Source organism: Perca fluviatilis, chromosome 14 (genome assembly GCF_010015445.1).
Source record: "Perca fluviatilis chromosome 14, GENO_Pfluv_1.0, whole genome shotgun sequence".
In the NCBI taxonomy this organism is placed as follows: Eukaryota; Metazoa; Chordata; class Actinopteri; order Perciformes; family Percidae; genus Perca; species Perca fluviatilis.
In genome coordinates, this window is record NC_053125.1 from 26763097 (window position 1) to 26786586 (window position 23490).

Here is a 23490-nt window from a genome sequence, read left to right on the forward strand (position 1 = left end):
CTTCCTGTGATGGAGTTTTTCCTCGCCACTGTCAAACTGAATGCTTGCTCTTGGGAAATTACTGGAATTGTTGGGTCTTTGTAAATTATAGAGTGTGGTCTAGACCTATTTTATCTGTAAAGTGTCTTGAGATAACTTTTGTTATGAATTGATACTATAAATAAAATTGAATTGAATTGAAATACAACGATGCATCTGTTACTTATTCTCTTATTGTAAACGAATGATTTTCTGAACTATATGATATCCCGGTTGTACCGGTCGCATGGACATTCCAAGAAATTGGTAACACAGACTGTGGTCCACGAAAATGCACGGAACATGGCTGCATGACCAGTTCAAGTCTGCAGCTGTCCGCGGACAATGACTGTGGAAAGTACGTCCAAGCGCCGTGGACGAGTGAACTGGGACTCTGTTGCCTGCTTGTCATTAAACAGTTAATAATTGGTCAACAAACGTCGGCTATCGGTAGAAAAAATTCTAAATTAGCATACCTAGTAAAAACTTCTGAAGGTCAGATTTGAAGTTGACAAAGCTTTATTCAATCACACAAACAGAAATTACCACAACATAGACATCAAGGTTTAAGAAACATTTGTGGTGCATATACCTTTGACAATTAAGGCAGTTATGGCAAAAGCTGCTTTGTGAATGAGTATATCCGATGATACTTTTGCCTAGCAACATCAAGCCATTACTGCCTTACTCCTAAGGCAAGTAATGAAATCACCAGCAAAAGTGCTACAATTGTTTGATTTTACCTCTATACATCCTGAACAACACTAACATTTTACACAGACATTTCATTACTACAATATTACTGATTGCCCAAGAAAGTAGACCCTAGGGCTCATCGTGATATTGAGTTGTAGCTGACTCTTTGTTAATGTTGGTAGCAGCCCTGATCGCAGATTTCATTGATGTCTCGATCCAAGCGTGAGGGACGGCTGTGTGTTCACCAGCAAAGTGCACCCTGCCTTCACTTCTGAAGAGCTCTTTAGAGTACTCTAAATGTTGGTAGGGTGTGAAGAGAGCAAAGGCACCCAAGCTGTGAGGATCCGCACTCCACCTCTTCACCAGCACCCCTGTGCAGAGAGACTTGATGTACTCGCCATGGATCTTTGCCAAATCTCTCAGAGCCAGCTCTTTCAGGTCTTCATCGCTCGCGCCTAAGAAGAGGAGGGAATCGTCAGACCAGGTGTAGGAGGCCAGGAGGACGCCAATGTTATTATTGACTGGGAAACCGTGGCTGGGGTAGTAGATGAAACGAGATGGCCCATCGGTAATGCTCTTTCCTCCTAGGATGCCATCCTTCTCCCAGAACCTTCTGCTGAAGGTCAGGAGGATTTTAGTGGAGCTGTCATAGTGGACTCCCCTCAGTGCCTCCATCTTTTTGATGGAGAGAGGTGGATCAAAGTCCATGAAAAGGGCTGCTTTGGCTGTGGTTGTTACCAGGACAACATCAGCGGGAAGGTTAATAATACGAGACTGTTGGCCTGGCTGGTACTTTACTATTACACCTTTATCTTTATCTGATCTGATGCGTTTGACCTTGGAGTTGAGGAGAATAGGGACCTCGAGGACATTAAGAAAAGCTTTGATGAGAAGGTCCGACCCACCAGTCACTTCTGTGTAACTTAAAAACAAAAAGACAAATACATTTGTTGAATACGTTATTGTAGAGACAGGTGCAAATTTGCAATGTACTCATGTGCTTTGCTTATATACAACATGCATAGTTAAATATTTAAATGATTATAAACTATTTTCTGAACTAGTCATTCAAGTCTATTGGGATTAGGTTCAGGCCACTAACATCAGAGTCAAGGTTGGGTTTTAACTGGATAGCCAACATCTATCATACCACAAATCAAAGACAATCTAAAGTTATTTCCATCAACCAAATTATGTTTTAACAAATCCTCTGTACAGTATACCTGCCCAGGTTTAACAAAGGTAGGGAGTTACTGGTAAGCACAGTGAAGCAGGTAGCCAGAAGAGCTTGCTATTTCCCCTCAGCCAATTTTGTACATACACCTTGGTATAGTCATAAACATTAAGTCAGACTACTATGACTTTAAGAATATATCAATCAATCAATCAATTTGTATCTCAGCATGATTTGGAAAAACATGTCCATGCATTCATTTTGAGCCAGTCTTACAAAGCCAGAAGTATCTTGTGTTGTGCCAGTGGAGAAAGGTTTGTCTAAACCCATAATAATGACACCCTAAAAACAGCAGTGAGCCCAGAATGCAATGATGGTGCTTTTGCAAAAAAAAAAAAGTGTTTTATTTTGGTGGAAGTGGCAGTTTTGATATCAAAATACTACTGTTGGTTTATAAAGCCCTGAATGGTTCAGGGCCAAAATACCTTTTGGAGAAAAGTTATTTCCATTTTGAGTAGTTTACAGTGTGGTCCTTACTTAGTGTTGTCATTGACATTACTCTGGTCATAGACCATCTCAGTCAGCGCTGTGTGCATTAGGCTCTGTTGGTTAAGCAGGTCTCCAATCATCCTTATTGCTTCTGTACTCAGATTTCCTTCTTCTTCCAGATAGACCTATTAAACATACAAAAGTTCAATGTTGTGCAGTCATAGTGGCCCAGAAAGAAGGCTTAACGAGTAAAAACAAAATCTTTTTATGGAATGTTTTCCATTAGTCAAGTTTTTAAGCATCAAGAATTATAAATGTACGAACACATGTGGATGTAGTGGGAAGTTTCAGCCACCACTTGTTTGTTTAAAAATGTCAAACCATTTTAAATGGCACACCCAATTTATGCTATATGTAATGCATCAAAATATCAGCAGTGATTCCCAATTTACTCAACAACACATTTTTCTCGATTTACAACATTTCATGACATCACGTTGTGTTTTACCTTCACAGAATAACGATCATATTTTTTCAGCGCAGACAAGCAGCCATTAGCATTCACTTCATCTTTCACCTAAGAAAAAGAAAAGGAAGAAGCCACTTGCATTGATGAGGTCAATTAAATCATCTATTGAGCTAATGGTGTTACCGCCATTGTGTTAACAGACAAGATTTGATATGTGACATTGGTATTCTAACCATGATGAAACTGTAATTTAACATAAAATGTAATGTAAAAAGATGGCACCTGGCACCTAAAGCAAACTACTGGAAGCTCTTGGAAGTTGGGGCCCACACAGAGCCCTGACCAGTTTGGTGCCGTAGGCAAGATTTAGCCGGTTCCCCTTGCATACGTGGTTTTCACAGGACAGCGGCACTAAAAACCTATTATGATCACTTCCACTGCTAATCAATAATTAAACTATTAATTACAAAAGGAGCTGGATCTGGGGCCACAAACAAAACAATTGAGTCAGATAAAGCCAACAAATAGCAATGGCAATCTTTTATATCTTCTTTTGGGATTAATTTAGCATTACATAGAAATGGAGAGGGATGATGCATTAATAGCCCATAAGCGAATACTGACGCTCTTGGATATCGGACTTGGCAGTTGTGCCTAAATTTACTGGCAGTACACGTGCTTAGCAATAAGATATGAGGCATCAACAGAAAAAAATAGGAAACTATGGGATCCTGACTCTCAGTTATGCATTTATGCAGTTATGCAGCAAGCATTTTACTAATTTGGCCAAACAAACTGTAGAGGTTGAAGTTAACTAAGTTATGTTATCCATGAGTTTGATCTTTATAAGGTTACCTGTTAATTTGATCAAATAGTTGTAAATATCAACATATTTCACTTGTGACCAGATGAGCAAGGTAAGGAGAAGGAACACTAATATAGACTGACAGTATTCATTTTGCCAATATAACCTTTCCTCCCTGGTAGACATAGGGTGGTAAAATAATTGTTTGAGCTAGCTACAGGCATTTTGTTAACGTTCAGCCTTGATTGCATTTAATTGCATTGATTTGTGCAATTAATTACAAACCAATGGTGTAAGTAATGACTTTGAAAGAACTGAGTCCTGGAAGATCTAACATGAAGGAAGCGATACTATGAGCTATGTTGCATCATGTTTTATTTAACTATTCTATGTCAATGATAAACTGCTCTGCTAAATATACAAATACATTTGCTTGAATCAATGTTATTTTATTGTCTGGTTAGCAGGCATAGATTGGCCATCGGGAGTACCGGGAGATTTCCCGGTGGGCCAGTCTATTTGCGTGGGCTTAATGGACTTTTTTTATTTTTTGATTGGCGCACAGAGAGAAGAGAGGTCACATGATTGGCCCACTTGTGTGTCTTTCATGTGAACACTGGCCATTCACATCCTTGGTCTTTGACTGACCAGCCCACAGAAAGGAGAGAGATCACATGATCGACCCACTGGTTTTTCTATCTGAACACCGGCCAATCACATCCAAACATAAAGAGTGCACATTTAGGTCTTGCCCACACCGGCTGGTGACTCAAGCAAATCTACCAGTCACTTACATATTTTACCAGTATTTGGCTAGTAGGTGGTGCTAATTTTGAACCCTGCTGGTATGTACATGTTTTGAAGGGGACTGCAAGGACGGAGGGTGTACGTCCGATTGTGGTGGGCTGGTGTACTTCTCAAAAGTCCAGGGCGCAAGTGACGCAAGCAACTCCACAAGGATGTGTGAATTTGTGTAAATTTCTTTCAATCTGTCCCTCCTGTCTTCTGGTAACATACCTTCTGCAAAGCTTTTTGTAGCAGCTCATTGGCTGACATCCCTTTCTCACTTTGCCACACGTTGTACTTCAGAACATCAGGGTTATTTTGCACTGTGCTTGTCTTCGTCAACACCCCATTAACCAAGTAAAAGGTGTTAGGGTCATCCATTTTGAATTTATTCAGTGTGACGTTCAGTGTTTTAATAAACCAGTGGACGATTCTGTTGAAAGAGAAGTTGATAGTGGCAGTTAACTTTACCATGTAAGCCAAGACAAGTAAACAAAGAATGATCCCTCTGACATTCAAGACAAGTAAGATATTTACTGGTGGCACATGTAACATTCATAAATATGTTTTTTTTATTTTATTTAATAAATATATCAGACAGTCACACAATGGCAACCTTCACTGGCCTGAAAATGCAATGTATCTGCAGTCATGTCATATTTTGAGGCAAATCTGTTATATCATTTTATGGCACAACATGTTTTATTTTATTCTACAGATAATAGACCACTTTAAGTCAATTTCACTGTACAAGTTGTAACATATTTACCTTTACAATAGCTTAAAGTTTGTATGCGCAATTATTTTATATTAATGAACGTTCATTATATTTAAGCTGTTGCCAAATGAGTTGATACAAAGCTCAATAAGACTATCAGCTCCTCATAACTCTCTCTGTATTTCTCAATATGCCTATTTACAAAATGGTGTAGTCTGGCGATATTTGTGCGCAGCAGCTCGAGTGATGCATTTTATGTCACCGCTGAAAAAGAAAACGGCAGCATTCAGCTTTGGAGAAAAAGAGGGCGGCTGAAATAGGTGAAGGTGTGGCTGAAAACCCAAAGAAGCGCCCACGAAATGTTTCATTCTGTTATTAAGAAAGACCTATACCTTTAGCAAGCACTAAACTCCACAAAAGAAAGTGGCCAACAGTGAAGACCAACACTGCCTACAATTGGTTTGGCTTTTCCTAGTTGGATGCACGTAAAAAGCTGGTAGCTTCAAAACCACCCCTTTTACACGAGCATGGTAATCTGAGAGGGGAAAGGGCTGCATGCACATCTATATGTAAATTTTCTAACTAAAGAAATTAAAGAATTAAACTTACTGGTGAGCACTTGGGATCCTCATGGCTCCTAGTTCAACATACCAGCCGTCTTCTTCATTCCTGTAGGTCTCCACTCGTCCTCCAGCACGACCACTAGACTCTAATATGGTTACCTTGTCAGAACAGATAAATACGAGTAAAGACAGTCATATAAGGTTGTAAAGGTAGAATTACTACAACTATTAATTACTAAAACTGCAAATGCTACTACATCCAAGATTGTATACCTAATCGACTCCCAGGTGCTTTGACTGATTAGCGAGGGTGTGGCCTCCCACCGGTAGCCAACACCAGTCCCCTCTTTGTATTTAATATTGGTATTTGCGTGAAGCGGCAGCTTCATCGGACGAAGACTCGGAGGACAAAGACAAAGGAGTCTACGCAGGAGTCTACGCAGGAGTCTTCGCGGGAGGCTAAGTGGGAAGTTAAGTAGGCTGATATCTCATATCCCACTTACATTGCTTGGTGTCCTTATACGGAAATGTGCTGCTTCTCCATTCCTGTCCGCGTGTGCTTTCGGAGATACTACAAACCACGCATTAGCTCGCAAGATTTCCGCAACCCCACCACTCTTACCTATCCCACCCGTTCCACACACACACAACACCTTGTTGCAGGTGGCCTGTGGAACCGCCAGTCTGCCACTTGCAAGACTGAGTTCATCTCTGGCTTTGCAACCCTGCAATCCCTTGACTTCCTTGCTCTCACAGAGACCTGGATTAGACCAACCAACACATCCACCCCTGCTGCTCTCTCTTCTGCCTACTCTTTCACCAACACACCCAGACCCACTGGGACAGGCCTACTTATTAACCCCAAGTGGAGATTTTCTCTTTACCAACTGCCACAGTTCACTCCTCTCTCTTTTGAACTTCATGCTGTCACCATAACTTATCTGGTACAATTAGTCATCATTGTTATCTACCACCCACTAGGTCCTCTGGGGGAGTTTTTGGAGGAGCTGGATGTCCTTCTTTCAAACATCCCTGAAACTGGCCCTCCGCTGGTACTTCTGGGTGATTTCAACATCCAGACAGAGAAGTCAGCTGCCTTTCTTCACCTTCTCTCTTCTTTTGCCCTCTCACTCTCTCCTTCACCACCCACTCACAAAGCTGGTAACCACCTAGATCTCATATTCACTAGAAACTGCTCTACATCCAACCTCACTGTTACTCCACTCCATATCTCAGACCATTTCTTAATCTCATACTCTCTCCCACTCTCCCAAGCTCACAACCATATCTCAAGAGACACCGTACCTGTCCGCCGTAATATTCATTCACTCTCTCCTTCTTCTCTAGCGGCATGTTCTCTATCTACCCTCCCTCCATCTGATTCTTTCTTACTCATGCCTCCCAATGCTGCCGCAGACACTCTACTTTCTACTCTATCCTCCTCTCTCGACTCTCTCTGCCCTCTTACTTCACGACCAGCTCATAAGTCCTCCCTAGCTCCGTGGTTATCTGACCCGGAACGTGCTGAAAGATCAACTATACGGGCAGCGGAAAGGAAATGGCGGAAATCTAAACACCCAGATGATCTGCTTACTTATCAGTCTCTTCTTTCCTCCTTTGCTGCCTCTATTTCTGCAGCAAAAAGCTCCTTTTATCAAACCAAAATTGAATCCTCTTACTCAAACCCCAAAAAACTTTTCTCCATCTTCTCTAACCTGCTAGATTCCCCCAGTCCACCTCCTCCCTCCTCCCTTCTACCAATCCACCAGGACCTGACTATAACAATCAACAACTCTGTGGTAGTCCCCACCCAGACCAAACCTGGGTGTGACACTTAACGACCAACTCTCCTTCACTGCCAACATTGCTGCAACTACCCAATTGTGCAGATACATGCTGTATAACATCAGAAGGATATGTCCCCTTCTAACGCAGAAGGTGGCTCAGGTTCTGGTTCAGGCTCTAGTCATACCGTCTAGACTACTGCAACTCCCTGCTGATTGGCCTGCCTGCATGTGCCATACGGCCCCTGCAGCTCATTCAGAAGGCAGCAGCTCGACTTGTCTTCAACCTCCCCAAGTTCTCTCACACTACACTGCTCCTCCGCTCTCTTCACTGGTTACCAGTGGCTGCACGCATCCACTTCAAGACACTAGTACTTACATACAGGGCCACGAACGGATCAGCCCCAGCTTACATCCAGGACATGGACAAACCATATACCCCAACCCGCTCACTTCGCTTTGCATCAGCCAAACTGCTTGCTGCCCCCTCACAGCGAGGGAGAACTAATCACTCAACCAAATCCCGACTGTTCACTGTCCTGGCTCCTAAATGGTGGAACGAGCTCCCCATCGACATCAGGATGGCTGAAAGCCTACACATCTTCCGCCGAAGGCTAAAAACACATCTCTTCCGACTACACCTCGGATAAAATATAAAATATAATAAAAAAAACTCTTGAACCTGTACTTTTATACGTTTCTTTGCAGCTTAGCTTATTTAAAGCTAATGTACTTGCACTTACTACTTGTTGTCTAGAGTTTGGACCTTCTCAGTTGAATGCACTTAATTGTAAGTCGCTTTGGATAAAAGCGTCAGCTAAATGACATGTAATGTAATAATGTAATGTATATTCGGGGGGGGGGGGGGCATTTTCGGCCTTCATTTTAACAGGACAGCTGAAGACAGCTGAAGGAGGGGGGAATGACATGCATCAAAGAGTCAAACCCGGGCCCACTGCGTCGAGGAGTAAACCTTTATATATGGGTTCCCGCTCTACCAACTGAGCCCCTTGGGATCAATCATTAATGTAAACATTAACCTGATATAAAAAAAATATTTGAGGGTTGCTTCTTGCTAGGGCTCCCTAGCAGGTCAATTGGTTTATCCCAGCTCGAAAGACTCTAAGAGAGTACAGAAGATTTTCTTTGTTGTGCCTTGATATTTATAATAACATTAAAGCATAGCAGCCTGTTGCATGTACCTTGTGTCCTGCATCTTGCAGTAACTTGGCAGCCGTCAGTCCAGCAATGCCGGCTCCGACAATAACAACACGATGGGTTGTATTTATTTTTGGAAGACCAGTTTTAATAGTCTGCAGCAGCTTATCATAGTCGTTGTCCTGCATACATTCAGCCAGACTGTTCCTCAGGCTGGGATACGGTTTGACATCTTCTGGAAAAATACAAAGACAGGGAAACACACCACTTAATCCAACAGGAGTTTCAGGTTGACTAAATAATACTACTGTTTTGATAGTTTGCTTGCTCTTTGGCTAGATTTATATTTTAAATTGTTTGTATTGTGATATTGTTTTGTTGCCTACACAGACAAAGAAATAAGTTTTATATTTTTGCCCATTCTGAGTTACAGTGCCCTTTAGGAGGGTGTGCCGATTGCTTGGTTCCCATTGTTGTTCCCATATTCTTTGCACAACCACTCTTCCAATAACTATTTTCAATAGAACTCAGTACTAAAACTACTAAATGAAAAGAGAAGCATTTAGCTCTAAAGCGTACAATCCACATTACATCTATTACTTTCCCATTTAGAGCAACCTTGTTATGCATTATCACTACAACACCTTATAATGTGAGTAAAATTAATTATTGTTGATTTAATTACAGAATTCAACTTTCCAAATAATATAAAATAAAATAATTCTATTACAAGCCCAATAATTTTGTAGCTTTAAAAAAAAGAAACATTTTGCAACAGGGAGACAACTGCGGGTAAGATAAACAGATCAATAACATTTATACAAAGTGCTGACAAAAATCAACTCAAAAACACATTGAAACACTGAAGTTGAATGATTTACTTACAGATCAATAGTATAAAGGACTGAAAGCAACTTAGATTTTTGGACTCAAATATTTACTTACAGCTTCCATGTGACCTTACAACTTTAGGTCTTATTTAATGTGCTTGTTTGTTCCCATATATATGCTAAAGGGTGCCTTGTGCATTGGTATCTGACACTAAGGGCCACTGACCAGTGGTCAGTATTTGATGAGTTGGTAGTGAGAATGGGATGAGGAAGTACCTGGGACCTTGGAGATGGTTGCTGGGGATGAGCTGGAGCCATCTTCCACTGGGCTCAACTGGACTGTCTGCGCCTGAGAGAGAAAAAGAATTACTTAAACTTGAGTGTGCATGGTAGACAGTGTAATATGTGTTTTTGTGGGAATTATGGCAACAACAAAAAAGTGATGATATCTATGTTATTCCTAGTCCAAGGATACCTTGCGTGAATTATGTGGTGGACTATGGGCAAGATTGCTGCAGGTGGAAGGAGCGAAACAAGCTGCAATGTAACGTTAATGGACAACTGCGCACCTTCAATGTCTGTCCACCAGAAGTGCTGTTTTAGCCACTGAAATGCTCAGATTATTATTTTGTGTGTCTGACAACATTATGGAAATGATCCCTATAAAGATATACCTTTTTGTTAAGAGTAAAATCATTTTTGTTTAACCAGAAACAGCTACAAGACCACTATCACCAAACCCTCTGGACTCTGTGTAAATAATCAGTAATTTTAAACACACACTTCATTCAAAGTCAATAGAAAAAAAAAAATCAAAAGCTGTCTTGGTTCGTCTTCCCACTTTTCCAACAATCACCACTCTGGTTTTGTTGAAATAGACTCCCTTAATTACACAATTTACATGTGAAAATATGCTGGCTCTATACACCTAAAAGTTCTGTTTAATTAAATGGAGTCTGGTGGGTTTGGCAACGGTGATTTTGGAACTGTTTCTGGTTAAACAAAAAGGATCTTACTCTATAACAAGTTCTATCTCTGTAGGGATCCTTTCCATAATATTGTCAGACACTTAGAATAATAATCTGAGCCTATCAGTTGCAAAAATAGAACTTTCAGTGGACTGAATCTGATGGTGAACATTTGTCCTATAGGTTCAGGTTCAATTCTGGACCAATTACCCTTTAAGTTGAGATGAGTGGATGACCTGAGGCCTTTAGTACGAAGGAAGGTCAACATAACCTGACTCTGCCAGATGGATTGCTTCGCATTTGCTCAGCATATCCATCTGGGAACTTTCCGTTGGAGAACTTTTGGGAAGGGGCGAAAAAACTGGTTTGCTGATTGGATGAACCATTTGTCTATCACCTATGTTGGTGATAGATGGACCAAATCAACCAATCAGATCCACGAAGCATATGAAATGCAAGCAACATGTCGGTAAAGGATATTTGCCGTTTGTGTAACGAGAATTTAGGAATAAAAGACACCATTTCAGGTTCCCAGACCATATTCCAAAAGAAGGATCCTAGAGAAAAAAGCATTAGCGAGCGGCTAACAGAATTAGGGCTACCGCTGTCTGAAAATACTGGTTAGCTGATTGGATAAACCATCTGTCTATCACCACCTAACCCACCTCAAAACCAACGCTGATTGGCCTGGTCGTTTGGCAAACGGCTCAACATTTTTTCTATCTCAAGATGCCAGACTGATCTGCGAGTGGAAAACTGGAGCTTGCGAGATCAAGACGGTCTCACGAGGCTAAGGTCAATATACCAAGGATATCTTTTCGTTGTCTGGCTTCACTAACTCTAACATTGGCCGTTTGGATAACCTGTATCACGAAGCTGATCATCAACTAGCTCAGTCAACTCTGGGTTTTCCTTTCCAGCCACGAGCGTGTTCAATGTAAAATGGACGGAGTTGTTAAAGTTAGGAGCGACATCTTCAGAACCAAGAATTAACTACTTCATATGATATAAAATGAAAATAATTGTATGCCATCATTAAATAAATAAATTTTGCTATGACTATTAGGTTTGAAAACACAACCTTTGCAGATTATATCCACTATAGGATATATAAATATATACTGTATATATATAAAAATTTCCTCCAATTTCCGTTAGGATAAATAAAGTTTTATCTTATTGACAAATACAGCTAAACAAGCAGAAAATAATGAAAGTAACACAAAGTAGGTCATAATATAAACTTCTAAAATATCAAAATGACAGAATAACAACAATAGCTAATAAAAAGATATTTCAAAACGCAGTTTTGTGTCAGTGTTTTAGTTTGTAAAATGTTTTAGTGTATTACAAATATCATTGTGGCTTGATGTGAGGCTCACCAGAGTTGAAGCCACAAAAATCAAACCCAGACAGACGAGTGTGCCGAGTCGCTTCATCTTTGTTTCTGTTGTCCTCGCTCTCTGTGAAGACTCGCCGAATGCTTCTCCAATAACGCCTTCAGCTCATTTTAAGCTGGAACCTGACACATCAGGAAACATCTGATAGGTCAGATCAGAGTAACTTCTGCTGTCAATGCAGATGGATGTGGAGGCTGTTTGTTGTCCTGTGATCAGCCCACTTAGCTCAGTTCCTAACAGGTCTTACTGACATTTTACCAAGCTCAGTTCCCAACAGGTCTTACTGACATTTTACCCAGAATGTTTTCTCAAAGCAAACAGTGACAAACAGCAGCAACAGTAACAGTTATAGACACAAGAGAAAAACATAAACATCATAAAATATTTATTATTAATATATATTAGGTTTCTGAAGTTAAGGCACCTACACACTTAACTATAATGTTTTTTATTTGTTTTCAGCAGTGAGCCACAAATATATCAAAAATAAATATAAAAAGGGGACATTTAAAGATAACCTGCCTAGTTTTCTACACTATTACCAAGAAGACATATCAGTTATATTCTATTCTACAGACATTCTTTAACTCCACCTCTGTCTTATTTCTTACATTATGACATTAATTTAACATAAACTCATGGTTTGATTTTCTTTATTGATCATGTGCCCAACAATAACAGAAGTAGTCATTGGCAATGAAAATCTTAGGCCTCAGGCACCTGCAACACTGTTAATTAAATAACTAAACAAAACAAAAACAGAGGTAAAAGCAAAATATGAATCAAAGACAAAAGAAAAAATAGCGCAAGCTGAGATAAAGGGCTATAATATAAATAAACACAATTTTAACACACGATCCAAGTCATCTTCTTTTCTTGCAAAACAAAAAATCAGTGTCAGAAAATAATACCGTCTTCAGGACAATTTGCATGTGAATAAAATCGGTTAAACCAAAACAAGAAAACAACTTTTGCCCTTACTGCATTTAGACAAAAACAGTTATTGGCTATGCTTGCAATGGATGGATGGAAGGATGGATGGATAAATGAATGGATGGATTAAGATTGAAAAAACATTAGTTTGATTGTTATCATAGACATTAATTGCTCAAAACACTGTGTAAGTGAATGAAATCTGATTATACTTTTAGCAACATCAAGCATCTTTCACTGCCAAAAATCCACCAGTCTGATGCCGATTAGAGCTGCATGGTGGGAGGGCAAATAAATGAGACTCACTCCTAAGGTAACCAAGCAAAAGTGCTCGTTTTAAGATCCGATTGACCTTGAAAGTAGACCCTAGAGCTCGTCGTGGTGTTGCGTTCTAGCTGACACTTTGTTAATGTTGGTAGCAGCCCTGATCGCAGATTTCATAGATGTCTCGATCCAAGCGTGAGGAAAGGCTGTGTGTTCACCAGCAAAGTGCACCCTGCCTTCACTTCTGAAGAGCTCTTTAGAGTACTCTAAATGTTGGTAGGGTGTGAAGAGAGCAAAGGCACCCAAGCTGTGAGGATCCGCGCTCCACCTTTTCACCACCACCCCTGTGCAGAGAGACTTGACCCTCTCACCGTGGATCTTCGCCAAATCTCTCAGAGCCAGCTCTTTCAGGTCTTCATCACTTGCACCTAAGAAGAGGAGGGAATCGTCACACCAGGTGTAGGAGGCCAGGAGGACACCAATGGTCTTATTGGTTGGGAAACTGTGGCTGGGGTAGTAGATGAAACGAGAGGGCCCGTCGGTGATGCTCTTTCCTCCTCTGATGCCATCTTTCTCCCAGAACTTCTCGCTGAAGGTGAGAATGATTTTAGTAGAGCTTTCATAGTGGACTGCCCTCAGTGCCTCCATCTTTCTGATTGAGAGAGGTGGATCAAAGTCAATGAAGAGGGCTGCTTTGGCTGTGGTTGTTACCAGGACGATGTCAGCGGAAAGGTCTATCAAAGAGGACTGCTGGCCTGTCTGATACGATACAATCACACCTTTATCTGATTGGCTGATACGTTTGACTTTAGAGTTGAGGTGGATGGGGACATCAAGGACAGTAAGAAAAGCTTTGGTTAGGAGATCTGAACCGCCAGTCACTTCATCGTACCTTGAAAACAAAAGGACACATTTTTTTGTCTCATTGAATTGGGCAAAAATGTGACAAAATGTTTGGGTATAATATGTGATGTGTATGTCGACACTGTTTAATAATCAGTCAGCAGATCTGATCTATGGACATTCATATGCCAGGTGAAACTGTCTCAAAGATCACCACTGAAACAATTAAATGCAATTTGCGTCTCTCACAGCTAGACCTGCATGAAATATTATATATATATATATATATAAAGTACACCCTGGTTTAAAACTAAAACATATAATCTTTTAGGACAAATGTAAATGCACAAATGTGTTAAATCAACCAATCGTACAAGGTGCTGTCGCTGACGTCACTCTGGATATAGATCATCTCAGTCAACGCCAGGTGCATGAGGCTCTGTTCATTGAGTAAGTCTCCGATCATCATCACTGCTTCTGGACTCAGTTTGCCTTCTTCTTTCAGATACTCCTGTGAAACAACAAAGAATGTTTTAAACATTTGGTTTCAATTCTTCAAATTTATGTTAATCTTAAATTCCTGGTGGTGTGCCTTCTGAAAAACCAATCAGCTGAACATTTGTTCTATTGTCCCATACCCTTATTCAGTTTGCATTGGAAGAACATAACACAGTGTTGTGTTTCAGACTCAGTGCTCATTTTGTGAAATTTCTTGAAATCATGTTGTGATTTACCTTCACAGAATAATGGTCGTACTTCTTCAGTGCAGCTCTGCAGCCATGGGCCTTCACTTCATCTTTCACCTATAGAAAAAAATCATATTTATACATATAATAATATATATGTATATATATATATATATATATATATATATATGCACTAAAGTCTAGGTTACATAATTCAATGATAAAATGTCAATGTATGTTTAGAAATGTTATAAATGTCATTACAATAAATGTTCTGACTGCATGTACAGTAACCAAGACATCTTAAAAATGTTTTACTTTGTAATACTATTCAGCCAAATGTTTCAGTTTTAAGCTAGACAACTAGACATCTTTTGATGTCCATATAATCAAGGCAATGCTTACTGGAACTACATTTTTACACTTTATTTTGATATAATATAAGCAGTTATGACAGGGTCCAAGCCTCCCCTTGTCCATGGAGCAAGTCACCTCTGACAGCCCGCAGAGCCCACAAAAGTACAGCACGAGAAAGCGGAACCCAAAGTGCAATGGCAGAGAGGCAAATGTCAGGAAACATTGCAACATGCAAGATGCAAGCTCTGTAGTAAATTGCAATAGCAAATGCCCCACTTATTTTCATTGAGTAATAGGTCAAAACATATCTACCTTAATTATTGCGCCCGCTGACTGCCGATCTTCACCAAATTTGGTACAGAGCCTCAGAATGGCATGTCAAACAATAATCTCAAGGCTTGTGTTGATAGCATTTACTGTCGCAGATATATTATTTATTCAGGGAAGGTTCACTGAGAGGAACGCCCTGATCACATTAACACAGTTACACATTCATACCTGGAAGCTGCCCAGTATAACCACAGTCTGATCTGCTGGCCACTCCATTAGAGCAGTTGGGGTTAAAGGAGAACTCCGGGCAAGTTTTCCGTTAATCTTGATTGCTATATGTATATGAGTACTGCCTATAGCAAAAAAAACGAGCCGAATCGGTGCTAGCAACACGGAGCTGCTGCAGCTAATGCCGAGAGCTCCCACTCAGCTAAAAGTTTGACAGTAATTCCAATTAAATGTTGTGCAACATGAACACGGCCCCTTACATACAACAAGGTGCATTTAGCAACTTAGCCATTGTTTAAATTCACCTACCCTCTTAGCTGCTAGCTGCCGTCTGGGATTAGTGAGTGTGTTCAGCCAGGCTCCGGTAATAATCATCACGCAGCAGTTCCATGTGTATTTGTAGCATATATATCCATTTTGTGTGCTGTCGTTGGTGAATATGAGTCTCTGCAGTGGCGAATTGTGTGGTAGTTTCCTTAGCCAGGCTAGCAGCGCTGACCGGCATCCAGCTTCTACTTTCACCCCACCTCCCTCGCCCGCCCCGACAACAATCCACAGGCGCCCCGCTGGTCTGGTGGAGGTCCTCCAGAGGACAGTTCATGCTTTTGCAGCGAAATTTTGAAGTTTATTCCCCCCTCAAAAATAGGTAATTGAGCACTGTAGTGGTCCTATCAGTGACTATGTAACTACATGGAAACAGACCAAATGATGCCTGTTTCTTGTACAGTATAATAGCGTTACTGAAGGCTAGCTCTAGCTCCATAGTTACGTTACCCCAAGCTTCTTCCCTTGTGAACACCTCCGCTCTTCACTCTTCACACACTACGCTCCGATCTGCACACTGCTGTTTACCTTTTCCTGCTACAACTGAATTCCCACAGGACTTCAGCGCAAGGCTACAGCCTTCTGTAATGCTACTTTACAAGAAACAGCATAATTTCCATGTAGTTACATAGTCACTGATATGATCATAACCACTACAGTGCTCAATTACCTATTTTTGAGGGGAGAATAAACTTCAAAATTTCGCCGCAAAAGCATGAACTGTCCTCTGGAGGACATCCACCAGACCAGCGGGCGCCTGTGGATTGTTGTCGGTGCGGCAGGCGAGGGAGGCGGGGAGGAAGTAGAAGCTGGATGCCGGTCGGGGCTGCTAACCTGGCTAAGGAAACTACCACACAATTCGCCACTGCAGAGACTCATATCCACCAACGACAGCACACAAAATGGATATATATATGCTACAAATACACATGGAACTGCTGCGTGATGATTATTACCGGAGCCTGGCTGAACACACTCACTCATCCCAGACGGCAGCTAGCAGCTAAGAGGGTAGGTGAATTTAAACAATAGCTAAGTTGCTAAATGCATCTTGTTGTCATGTAAGGGCCCTGTTCATGTTGCACAGACATTTTAATTGCATTTTGTGTTGTTAAGAGGCACAAAGGCACTCTTTATCTTATGCCCCCATAACTGCCGTTTTAGCTGAGTGGGAGCTCTCGGCATTAGCTGCAGCAGCTCCGTGTTGCTAGCACCGATTCGGCTCGTTTTTTTGCTATCGGCAGTACTCACATACGTATAGCAATCAAGATTAACGGAAAACTTGCCCGGAGTTCTCCTTTAAGGGCCTTGCTCAAGGGTACCTCAGTGGTGGTTTTGTAATTTTCCCATTTAAATGCATTGAGTTATTTGCCAAAACACATCTACCACAATTACAGCGCCTCCTAATGTCCGATTCTTACCAAATTTTTTTTTACAGAGCATCGGAGTGGCGTGGCAAACAGGAACACCAAGTTTTGTGTATATATAATTTGATTTGGCCAAGATATGCTAAAGTTCGTGTTGAACACTAGCTACTAAAATGTGTTTGTAATTTATGCAATATTTAATTAAGCAAGATTCTTTTGATAAAGTTTTGTCAGGGCTTTCTGACGATGCTATGTGCCAACTTTCAGACCAATCGGGTGAAACTCCTAGGAGGAGATGGAAAAAGTAGGTTTTGCACATTTCGCGAAAAAAACGACTTCTTAGCAGAAATGGGTGTGGCCTGTATCAGTAGATTCAGCTTGATTCAAGGAACACGTAGATGGAAGGTTTTCTAATGTGTAATGTGGCAGTTATAGGGAAAAACACCTTTAACGCCATTAAAGCACCACCTAGTGATCCACATGTATAATTTGAAGTTGCTCACATCAATGTAAGTGGTGAATCCAAACATGGGTCCTATAGGCCACGCCCACTTTGAAGAATCAGTACACCACTGTAGGCTTGGCTCAGGAGTGGCCCTAGATATTACCTTCAAAAATTCTTAATTTGATTCAAGGAATTCGTGGGTATGAAGTTTTCAGCACGTTTTTTTCTGCTATAGCACCACCTAGTGGCTGAAATGTGTAAATTATTGTGTTTGAGGTCCCTGCAGGGTTCTTGGACCAGTCCTGAAAATGGCACCCCCATGGTTTAGGCTGTAGCATCCCTTTTATTCATGGTAAAATAAGAAAAATCCCTTAAAGTACCTTCTGCAGAGCTTGCTGTAACAGTTGGTTGGCTGACTTCCCCCTCTCGCTTTTTGGCAGTTTATACTTTAGGATGTCAGGATTTGCTTTGACAGCGTACGTCCTTTTCCGCAACCCACGGATCAGGTAAAATGTGTTGTCGTCACTCATGGAAAATGGATTCAGCTTGACTCCTAGTTCATCAGCGAACCAACGGACGATGCTGTTAACAGATGAGACACCTGATGTTGGCATTGTAGCATTTCCATATAGGTTCTGACATTTTTGTAAAGGCAAATTAGACAATTGCCTGGACATTGGAAAACTGTACTGTTTGTACTGGGCCTATCCACATCACTTATTATTTTTTAGCCATCGCTAACATCAATGTCAAAGAGTATTGGTTTTTCTCTTGCTGATGCTCGAGTTTCTTTTAGTAGTTAGGTATTGCTGCTCATACTAACTATACCTAATAATGAACATGTGTGACTTTCTGAAGGTTCAAACGTGGTTGTATTGCAAATTTAAGACACATTTTTTACTCACTTGTGAGTACTCGGGATCCTCATGGCTCCCAGTTCAGCATACCAGCCCTCTTCTTCATTCCTATAGGTCTCCACCCGTCCTCCAACACGGCCACTCGACTCCAATATGGTTACCTTTTCCAAACAGATAAAGTGCTTAGACATTGGTGTCTGATTCCTGATTTGAAGAAAAGTTTTGTTTTGATTTGTGATAATATATTATCTGATATACATGGATTGTATCATGTCATGGGGGGAAACTTTGAACCTAGAAATAGAGCTTGTGCAAGCATAAAGATTATATTTAGTAGAGAAGTAATTATCATACAATGTATTATTTTATTCAAGCTAAGTGGCAACTGAAAAGTAAAAATTAAATTAAATTAAAAATTGACCTTATTTCTCACTTTCATTTTGTAAATGATGGTCCCATTTATTTTTAAATAGACAGGGGCTCTTCAGGGCATGGCTATAGGGTAAGCAATGTTAACCATGGCACTGTGTACATTAAAATAGCTGTGAACTTGTTTTTGAGTGTTGTCTGTGTTTCCATATTACATTTTGGAACATTTTGGTTGCCTAAACTGTCTTGTTTCACTGTTCAGTGACCCCTTGCCAACCAAAGCTAGCAAAAGCTAGCTGGTACATAATGGAAACTGCCGTACATGCAGATTAATGGCACTGATATCCGGAGGTCTGAGTTTACCTGCCAGCAAAACTCCACTAGTTGACTAGGGTCAGAAGGGTTGAAAATCCATTGAAACCATACAGACACTGGCTTAGCTACATCATCCTTGTCAGCTCAGCCCTTTCGTCCATATATGGTCACATCTGGCTCCAAAATACCAAGAAAGCGACAGCCCAAAATGCAAACTCAAGGCTTCAAAACGACAGTCCACAAACCAATGGGTGACATCACTAATGCTACGTCCATTATTTTAAAGGTCCTATGACATGCTGCTTTTTGGATGCTTTCATATAGGCCTTAGTGGTCCCCTAATACTGTATCTGAAGTCTCTTTCCCAAAATTCAGCCTTGGTGCAGAATTACAGCCACTAGAGCCAGTCCCACAATGAGCTTTCCTTAGTATGTGCCATTTCTGCACTTACTACTTGTTGTCTGGAGTTTGCACCTTCAGGGTTGAACGCACTTAACTGTAAGTCACTTTGGATAAAAGCATCAGCTAAATGAAATGTAATGTAATTTCTGTGTCTGTAGCTTTAAATACTATTGAGGAGGAGAGAGGGGGGCAAGATGGAGGGTGGGAGTGTGGCCTTAACCATCTGCCATTTTGCTCGTTTGAAAGCCATGATGTCTCTCTCTTTCTCATGGGTGGGCCAAATTCTCTGGGCGGGCAAAGCAGAGAAAGGGGAGTAACCTTGCTCCTTATGACCTTATAAGGAGCATATTCCAGATCAGCCCATTTGACCTTTCATTTTTTCAAAGCAGGCTACCCAAGGCTCGGTTTACACCTTTCGCCATTTCTAGCCACTGGGGTACCATAGGCAGGCTAGGGGAACTAATATTAATGTTAAAAAACCTCATAAAGTGAAATGTTCATGCCATGGGACCTATCAGTCTATGATACAAGCACCAACTATGTATTTTATCCTTAATACATTTATTTGTTATCCAAACAATTGCACATTACATGTGCATTTCATTACTCTCTGTGTATGTTTAGTGCATCTTAAGATTGCTGTGCTTACGGGGCAACCTCTAGCTCACCCAGTAAGAGTGTGCGCCCCGTGTCGGCTGAGGCCTTTGCAGCGGCCGGGGTTTGAATCCGACCTGCGGCCCTTTGCTGCCTTTCATCCCCCATCTCTCTCCCACCTTTCCTGTCTATCCACTGTCACTCTGAAATAAAGGGAAAAAAATCCCCCAAAAAATAATCTTTAAAAATACAAAGATTGCTGTGCTTATTCAGACACAAGACCGACAGAAAATCTCCAAAACATGTGCTGGTGAGCCTGTAATTTGTGGTGGCTGCACATCTGTCAACTTCTGTCAATGTTGTCGACCCAACAAAACAATTAGAGTAGCTTTAAATTATCAACCTGTTGCATGTACCTTGTGTCCTGCGTCTTGCAGTAGCTTGGCAGTGGTAAGTCCAGCCACGCCAGCTCCGACAATAACAACATGATGAGATGTATTTATGTGCGGGAGGCCGTTCTTCACAGTCTGCAGCAGTTCATCGTAGTCTTTGTCCTCCAGACAATCAGCCAGGTGTTCCTTCATGCTGACAGCAGCAGTGGTGCTGTGGTACAATGTGAGCAGCAGCACACTGGCAGCAACTGGAAACCCACACACACCGAGAGGAAAACACTCCATTTTACTCCAAAAGAGAGCTCATATCACTTTCCACCTTCCCTTATGTTGGAATATTCAATTCAGCAAGTGGATAAGATTAAAGATAAAGTTGGGGTGAGCCTTTACTTACCTTTAAAAGATGAAAAATTCATAACGTCTTGTCTGGGCTAGCTTCATTAACTCAATGTACTCTTTCATTTAACATTATTTTTCTAGGTTTTTCTGAAAAAGTGAAATGTGTTCCTGAGGTCCACTTCAGCGCCTGCTAATAGTAACTCAAACCTCACAAAGTAATTGTTGTTTAACTTTGTAACTGTAGTTTAAACTACAATAACGGCGAGCACTTGTGCCATCGTAACTTGGTTTCATCCACATCTGTAATATTCACCAACGCTTTCTTCCAAAGTCATTTTTCTTTATAGTTACTCTTTAGCTGTAATTTCTGTTGTCTAAAAACTTGTACAGTGTATAGTCCTCTTTTCGGCTATTACAGACATGTCTAAACTAACTGTGACCCCCCCACCCCCCCAAATCGCATGAGAACCCGCCTCTTTTATCGAGCCGTGTCGTTTAACTCAGTGTTCTTGGGCTCTGGGAAATGGTAAATATTAAAGTCAGCTAAAAAACTGAAATAAATATTGAATAAACAATTTATGATTATTACTGTTTCTGTCTAAGCATGTACTTTTTAAGAACACTACGTTCACAGGCTGAATATTTATTTATTTATGTGAGTGGGATATTAAATTAGTTTTGGTTTCACTATGGCTCTCCACGAAACTGTAACTTGTATTTTAGGGCTGCATGATTATACCCAAGTTGTATTGCCAAGTTTTGCATTGCCAAAATTCGGGTTATTTATTACAAATAATATAGAAACAATGTAGATTTATTTGGTAATGTTTTGTTTTTCTGTTATGTCACTTTCCAATTATTTCCTTGGAAGTTTCATAAAAAGAATTTAGTACGAATTGTATGTGAAATAGGATTTCTTTCTTGAAAATAAAAGCTCCATTGAAACCCAAGTAACTCTATTTTCCATGTATCTTTATCTGTATGCTTGCCTGTAATTTAATTTCAAGTTATTGCTTTAAAGGTTAGGCTAGGAATCAATTTGAAAGAATTAAATGAAAGTGTACTAAATGAACAATATCTCTGTTGTTGTTAATTAGTACCTGATTACTTTTTTCACTACAGAAAATATTAGTATATTTAAATTGTAAACACAATTGGACATTACAAACCCATAAAGTAAAGTGTTACCTTTTTTTTCTCTCAACAGAAAACCTTTTTCGCTTGCACTTTATAATGATATATATTAAACGCACAGCAAATTAAACTTTCAACAAAAAGTCACTTTCTTCACAAGAAAATAGTACTAAGGTACTAAAACACAACTACTAACTAAAATCAACAAATATTTTGGACTAGATCTAGCATTCATAATAACCCAAAGAGACAACTGTTTAATGAGACATTTACAACTCTAACCGGATATACTATGACATGATTAAACATGAAACATCAAACAAGTGTAGCTGTGCTTAAGGGAACAGCTAATGGGGATCCTATAATAAACTAAACAGTATATGCCAGTAAAGACTGGCCTCTCATTTCATCATGCAGCGCTGAAAATATAACTTTGTGCTTAAAAGCAGAACTACTGTGCAACGGTTTTCAGTGGATCAAAACCGCAGACAAGGAAACAGATAAAGGACCTGACCACAGCAAAATCTGCACGTACACCACATATTTGAAAGCACAGGATAACTGCAAAAGAATTTAAACCAATTTCCAATGACCTTTACGTCGCCACCATTCTGTAAAATTGAATACCAACATGGCAGAGGGGCAGTCTGATACCAGATTGTTATCAGTTAATTTTCCAAGTTTCTTTATTGCGGTCTCCAATGCTTTTGTCTAAATAAAATAAAACACAATACTGCTGAAAAATACTCACATAATTTCCACTTCACCCGATGCGGATCCATCTCAGTCTTCTTTCTGTCTTTATTGACATGAAGATGAGAAACAAAGTTTAAACTTTAAATCCTGACAAATAAAAGCTGCATGTCAGATCATGAAAGTATGTACTTAAGTATATTTAGTTTGTGTGCATTTTTCTCATTATCTCATTTGAAGTGGTGAAGGTCAATGACAACTGCAATTTGCAACAGGTAATAAGAAACGCACCAAAAAGATTATAATGTCCTAGTATGATTAGCAAGGTCTCTGTAGAATTTTACAATGGCTACACTTTATGTACAACTGAATACCTAGTAACAACATTCATAATAAAAAATGATGATGCACATTTTACACATTAAGTATTTAGTTAAAATGTCCGCCTTTTTTTAAATATTTCTTCTATTGAAAATAGTTTGTATTATTTTATTATCTATTATATAGTTTTATATAGATATTTTTTATTGACATACAGTATATTTCATTTGGCAGTGTTTTATGTTTTGGTATTGCTTTAATCTTTAGTTTTCTTTCCATTCTAGTCATCCAATCTTGTATAGGTTAAGAAATGTTTTGAAAATTAAACTGAGATTAACCTCGTTTAGGAAGTAAAAGAAAAATCCAACACATGCTTATGCCGATATAATAATGATATTTCAGTTGATAAAAGTTAAATCTTATCTAAATTTATGAATGTTATGAAACATTTCCTACCTTTTGAGGGGCTTAAACAACAAAAGCTATGATGTTTGCTGAT

The 23490-nt window shown here is 40.0% G+C and overlaps 2 protein-coding genes across 3 annotated transcripts; both read right to left on the reverse strand.

Moving 5' to 3' along the window:
* Window positions 1–755: 755 nt before the first annotated feature.
* On the reverse strand, window positions 756–12032 carry LOC120572349 (L-amino-acid oxidase-like). 2 transcript variants are annotated; one of them, XM_039821627.1, is made up of 8 exons: window positions 11841–12032; window positions 9767–9839; window positions 8705–8892; window positions 5765–5877; window positions 4669–4870; window positions 2886–2954; window positions 2426–2562; window positions 756–1636 (listed from the first exon to the last, which is right to left on the reverse strand). In XM_039821627.1, the coding sequence occupies exons 1-8, from the start codon at window positions 11895–11897 to the stop codon at window positions 844–846; spliced, it is 1632 nt and encodes a 543-aa protein (XP_039677561.1). In that variant the 5' UTR covers window positions 11898–12032; the 3' UTR covers window positions 756–843. The 2 variants fall into 2 exon arrangements, with proteins under 2 accessions (XP_039677561.1, XP_039677560.1); XM_039821626.1 differs by having other exon boundaries at window positions 8705–8895.
* Window positions 12033–12294: 262 nt separating this feature from the next.
* Window positions 12295–23490, reverse strand: LOC120572350 (L-amino-acid oxidase-like). The gene is made up of 8 exons (XM_039821628.1): window positions 23448–23490; window positions 22729–22776; window positions 20529–20752; window positions 18481–18593; window positions 17956–18157; window positions 14633–14701; window positions 14273–14409; window positions 12295–13947 (listed from the first exon to the last, which is right to left on the reverse strand). The coding sequence occupies exons 2-8, from the start codon at window positions 22757–22759 to the stop codon at window positions 13158–13160; spliced, it is 1566 nt and encodes a 521-aa protein (XP_039677562.1). The 5' UTR covers window positions 22760–22776; window positions 23448–23490; the 3' UTR covers window positions 12295–13157.

Excerpts from the sequence above, each read along its gene's own strand:
- LOC120572349 (XM_039821626.1), bottom strand. The coding sequence starts at position 11,897 with ATGAAGCGACTCGGCACACTCGTCTGTCTGGGTTTGATTTTTGTGGCT. Across the intron at positions 5,878-8,704 it reads TGCAAGATGCAGGACACAAG|GTAACCATATTAGAGTCTAG; the intron begins GTACATGCAACA and ends TGTTCTGACAAG. Across the intron at positions 4,871-5,764 it reads AGGATCCCAAGTGCTCACCA|AATCGTCCACTGGTTTATTA; the intron begins GTAAGTTTAATT and ends CTCTTTCAACAG.
- LOC120572350 (XM_039821628.1), bottom strand. The coding sequence starts at position 22,759 with ATGGATCCGCATCGGGTGAAGTGGAAATTAT. Across the intron at positions 18,158-18,480 it reads AGGATCCCGAGTACTCACAA|CATCGTCCGTTGGTTCGCTG; the intron begins GTGAGTAAAAAA and ends ATCTGTTAACAG. Across the intron at positions 14,702-17,955 it reads TACAGCAAGCTCTGCAGAAG|GTGAAAGATGAAGTGAAGGC; the intron begins GTACTTTAAGGG and ends TTTTTTCTATAG.